The sequence below is a fragment of the Leuciscus leuciscus genome (genome assembly GCF_965113295.1).
Source record: "Leuciscus leuciscus genome assembly, chromosome: 14".
Taxonomy (NCBI): Eukaryota; Metazoa; Chordata; class Actinopteri; order Cypriniformes; family Leuciscidae; genus Leuciscus; species Leuciscus leuciscus.
In genome coordinates this window covers 40,094,606-40,100,075 of record NC_138738.1, presented here as the reverse complement: position 1 = coordinate 40,100,075, position 5,470 = coordinate 40,094,606, and the positions used below count along the sequence as shown (strand labels likewise).

Below are 5,470 nucleotides of genomic sequence, written 5' to 3'. Positions count from 1 at the left end.
ACTGAGTCAGTATGAGCCAGTCGTCGAGGTAGTTCAGAATGCGCATTCCCCGCTGTCTTAGGGGGGAGAGAGCTGCATCCATGCACTTCGTGAATGTACGAGGTGCCAGTGCCAGTCCAAATGGTAGAACTGTGTACTGGTATGTCTGCCCCTCGAAGGCGAATCTCAAGAATGGCCTGTGGTGGGGGTTCACTTGGATGTGAAAATACGCGTCTTTTAGATCTACTGAAAAGAACCAGTCCCCTGGGCGAATCTGCGCCAGGATGTGTCTGGTCGTAAGCATTCTGAATGGCCGTGACATGAGGGCCTTGTTCAGATGTCTGAGATCTAGAATGGGTCTCAGGCCGCCGTCTTTCTTTGGAACAAGAAAATAACGGCTGTAAAACCCTGACTCGCTTTGTGACGCGGGGACTGTCTCGATAGCCCCTTTCGCCAGCAGACATAACACTTCGGTGCGGAGGACGTGAGTCAACGTGCTCTTTACTGAGGTTTGGATAACAGCGCGAAAGCGCGGAGGTCTGCGGGCGAACTGAAGCGAGTAACCGCGCTTTATAATGTTCATCACCCATTCTGAAACTCCGGGGATGGCCTGCCAAGCCAGAGCCCGATGAGCCAGCGGTACGATCATATCTGATGACGGAACGCCCAGAGTCGGGGGTTCGACCTGACATGAACTTAAGAGAGAAATTTTGCTCGATTTGTGCTTTTTGTGGGTCGCTGTTAAAACAGCGTTTGGGTGCAGGAGTGCGTGACAGATGACGGACCCATGTTCTGCATTTAAAACTGCTCCAGCCGCCTGAGCTGAAGAGGGGGCTGTGAGCAGCACTCGAGCGGTCTTCGGGGCAGGTCCGGCCGCGGCGGGACATAGACCCCTCTTTCTGCCGGCTAGGACGGCTTTTTGGGCTCATGGTCGAGCGTGAGCTTCGGCCGGGGCCCCTGGCGCTTAGGGAACGGGTACCGTTTCGCGGGCTTCAGGTGCTGGCTGGTTTCAGCCGCTGGGCGGGGCTGGTGAACCTGTGGCACTGACTTTTCCGGCCGCAACGTGCTCTTGGGGCGCCGTGAAGCCGAGCTGGAGCGTTTAGGAAGAAAGTGCTTCATTGCACTTGAAGCTTTCTGAGCCTCGGTGAAACGCTCTGCGAAGCCGTTGACAGATGGGCCAAAGAGACCAGTTGTGGAGACCGGAGAATCGAGGAAGGCGGTTTTGTCTGCGTCCCTGATCTCCGTTAAATTAAGCCATAAATGGCGCTCCAAAACCACCAGGCTGGCCATATTGCGACCGAGGGCTTGCGCCGTGGTCTTTGTAGCCCGTAGCTCCAAATCCGTAGCACTTCGGAGGTCCTTAAAAGCGTCCGGTTCAGGTGCCTGACTCATCCATAGAGCGGAGGAGCTTAGCCTGGAACACTCGAAGAGTCGCCATGGCGTGTAGTGCGGAGGCGGCTTGACCGGCGGCAGCATAGGCGCGGCTGGCTATAGCCGAAGTAGTCCTGCACGGTTTAGATGGGTGCACCGTCTTTGACCTCCAACTACCTGCAGTGGGAGGGCACAAATGCGCGGCGACCGCTTCCTCAAGTGGTGGGAGAGACACATAGCCCTTTTCCTCAGCGCCGTCGACAGTGGAGAGCGTGGAAGAGGAAGAGGAGCGCGTTCGCGCCAGCTTTTAGTGAGCTCTTCGTGGACCTCCGGTAGAAACGGAGCGGCGCGCTGGCGAGGGGCCTGTTGGCGCCCCGGCAGGTACCACTCGTCGAGGCGGCTTCTGGGAGGTTCAGCTGGGGAAAGCCAGTTGAGTCCCAGCTCGTCGACAGCGCGAGACATGACACGGAAAAGTTCGGCGTCAACACTCGCTCTAGTGTCGAGACGATCACATTGAGAGGAGGGGGCGGGGTCCGCGGAGCCCGACCAATCCTCGCTCTCAGATGCCGCCACAGAAACTGCGTCATCCATGTCTTCAGCAGATCCGCCGAACGAAACGAGTCCCGCCGCTTCACGTGAGGGGCTTTGGTCGCTTCGAGCGAACAGAACTGGAGATGGGGGTGTGGGCGAAGCACGCGGGGAAGGACCCGGCGTGCATTCGTCGAAATCACCGCGTTCAGGGATCCTCTGATCGCGCCGCTTCTTCCTACGGGGCTCGCGGGGCGCCAAAGATGGAAGATGGGCAGGTTCACTCTCTGACGTAGCGAGAGCGAGCCTTGATCGGAGGACTGCCACAGGCAATGCCATCGCAGTGTAGACAGCCGCCTTTAGTGAGCGCTGACTCGGCGTGCTCAGGACCTAGGCAGGCAGCGCACTGTGTGTGTCTATCAGACACGTGCAGGGGAACCCCGCAGGAATCGCAGATGGGAAGCGGCATTTGAAACAACGCCGCTTTGCGCTGTGAAAACAGCGATTTGCTCTTTTAGCAATAATAGAAAAAGGATACTCGTCGGATGCCACAGGGAAACGCTTGGCTGGCGATCTGCCGAGACGCGAAGCTGTTCCGCTGAGAGGCTTCTCTACAACGAGCGGCTTCCTATCCGGAGAAATCAGCGACGAGGTGAGTCTCAGAGCTGAAGGAGATAGATCTGTCATATGGCGAGTTTTCTCTGTATTTATACTCTTCTGTCACGCCCTGTTTGGCGCGCTCGAGTCTGGCAGGGCGCCAAGCGCTCTGATTGGTTCGTGCGCCTCTGCCTTCTCGCCATTGGTTCGTGCAGTTGCCTCAGCACAGCCTATCAGCGCGCTCGCGCGAGCATGATGCTCTCGCCTGTGCTGCAGCAATGTGTTTTAAAATAAAGGCTTCAATATTCTCGAGAAAAGGAGTTTTCCCACAGCGTTTGCAACGCAGTACGAGAGAACGTTCTCGTAAGGGAACGGCAAGATACACATAAACTCTGAAAATACACATACAGTAAAAAACTCAAGCGCTCAGTTGAGGCGGAAATTTTTTTATCCGATAAGAAGACGTGCACAAACTATAAACTACGATGGAAACACATTTACTGAATAAATCCCTCGATGTGCAACAATAAACTCATGTGACTTTCCCTCAGGCTGTGATTGGATAACTGGAGTAACCAGTGGACCAATGGCGTCGCAGCATCTCTAATGTTGGTTTGGTGTTTCTGAAACGCCGGAGTGGAAGTGTGTGATCAGAATGATTTGGTGTAATTCCCTCCAGAAGCGTCTCACACACACGAGTGTGTTCCTGAACACCAGCATCCGAACGCTAGAGAACATGACAGCGTTTACTGTGTTTCGTCTGACGCTCTGACACACTCGTTTATGATGGAGGGAAAAAGAGAAAGATTGCAGAAACTTAGTTTTATTACTGATAATTTGCACTAATTTCCCAGGAAGTGATGATTTTGTTCTCTTGAACTATGGGATGGATATTCTTATATTGCTTATTCGCTGCTTTATTCAAATATTTTATGCGATATTCCAATTGTGTGCATAAATTAAATTCACAACTTTGGATGTAAACTGATATCAGTGAAACACTGATTAAACATCTACTATAGTGGAATATTAGTGATTTATATGTTCCTTGAGCCAAATGCATTTCCTCATAAACACGCTTTGTGTCTCGATAATGCAGAAACATCATATTCATCTTCACTGACCTTCAGAAAACAGTTTCAGACGGAAGAACATTTACTGTGTGGAGAACTAACAGAGTAACGAGAGACTGAAGAGATAAACAGAAGAAGAGACTTTATTTGCTCACAGTAAATGAAGATCAGCTCAACAAACACAATCCTGATAACATCGACACACACACACACACACACTCAGACACACTCTCTCTCTCACTCACACACACACACACACACACACACACACACACTCAGACACACTCTCTCTCTCACTCACACACACACACACACACACACACACACACACTCACTCAGACACTCTCTCTCACACACACACACACACACACACATACACACACACACACACTCTCTCTCTCTCTCTCACACACACACACACTCTCTCTCTCTCTCTCTCTCTCTCTCTCTCTCTCACTCACACACACACACACACACACACACACACACGGATGGACGTCTTTTCACACTGCTCCTCTTCTTCAGCATCATTCGTCCTTTTCATCCGTGATTCACCAGCAAGTTCTGCAGAGAAAGAACAAACCGACACGTCAATGAGTGTTTATTTCCTTCATCAATTCAAGCGTTCATGTGACGCTCAGCTCTTCTATCACACACACACGCGCGCGCGCGCACACACACACTTAGTAACTCTGGCATGTTTTAATATGAACCAGCTCTCAGTTACACAATGGAGGGAAAAAATGAATAAAATGATCAGTATCGGTCAGTAACATATTGTTTTATGATCAGCATGAGTCTGATTACACTAAAATTGCCAATATCATCATGACTGATTTCTTACATTTCAAACAGTAACTTTATGGTTTACACTTTACAATAAGGTCTCGTTTGTTGACATTAGTTAATGCATTAACTGACACTGAACAATATATCCTCATAGCATTTACTGATATTGTTAATGTTAGTTATGTTCATATAACTACAGTGCAATAACTACTGTAATATTAACAGATACAACTTTTGATCTTATACATGCTTTAGTAAATGCTGAGATTAACATTACCTGAGATTAATAAATGCTGTAGAGATGTTGTTGAATGCTAACAAATGAAACCTTATTGTAAAGTGTTTCCGCCCGGTTACAAAATTATGAAACAGTTATCCATCGTTTCAACTGTACATTATTACGCCGTGCTCTAGAATTCTTGATTCTGATTGGTCAGTGGTGACATATTTATTTTTAACCATTTAACGACTGGCTGACTGTCCCTTTTATGTAATATCCAGTACATATAACAATCATATTTTGCAAGCGTACCTTCTTGCAGGAGTGGATGCAGTGTATGTAGTCTCTGGCCAGCCGTGAGCAGAGGAGTGTGTGTCGTGTGTTCAGTGTGTAGCAGCTCAACACCTGCGACTGCAGCTCAGCGCACACGGGGGTCATGTGACCCGGCCTGAGGAACAATACACACTCTTACACACAGGCTGAGGAACAATACACACTATTACACACACATAAACACAGGCTGAGGAACAATACACACTCTTACACACACATAAACACAGGCTTCTCACACACACACACACACACACACACACACACTTCATACTGCACATACACACACATAAACAGTTATAGAACAATCACTACAACACTCATGATTACTGCTCTACTGTCAAATCTAGATCAACAAACATGAATCACCTTAGTGCCAATATTATTTCTGGTATTCCCTTTCATGTAGTGTGTAATAAAGCTGTGAATGTAAAAGCTCTGAAAAGTTACAAAGATCAAAGTGAAAGAAGTGATTCTGAACTGAAACGAGTCGACAGTAATTCCAGTCTCACTTCCTGATGATCCTGCGAACTAATTTACATAATGCTCTTGATTGGCTGATCAGCGTCTCTTTGCCCCGCCC

The 5,470-nt window shown here is 49.0% G+C and overlaps 1 protein-coding gene across 3 annotated transcripts in view; it reads right to left on the bottom strand.

Moving 5' to 3' along the window:
- Positions 1–3,673: 3,673 nt before the first annotated feature.
- The window catches only part of LOC309473974 (MICOS complex subunit mic25a-like), an 8,768-nt gene continuing 6,971 nt past the window's right edge, over positions 3,674–5,470 (bottom strand). For all 3 annotated transcript variants that reach the window (XR_014197144.1, XM_082136269.1, XM_082136270.1), the window contains exons 3-4: positions 4,870–5,005; positions 3,674–4,112 (exon numbers count right to left, since the gene is read on the bottom strand). Coding sequence is in view for 2 of the 3 variants with exons in the window: in XM_082136269.1 (XP_081992395.1) it covers positions 4,089–4,112; positions 4,870–5,005 (160 nt within the window). In the remaining variant the exon portion in view is untranslated. The remainder of the gene's footprint in view (positions 4,113–4,869; positions 5,006–5,470) is intronic.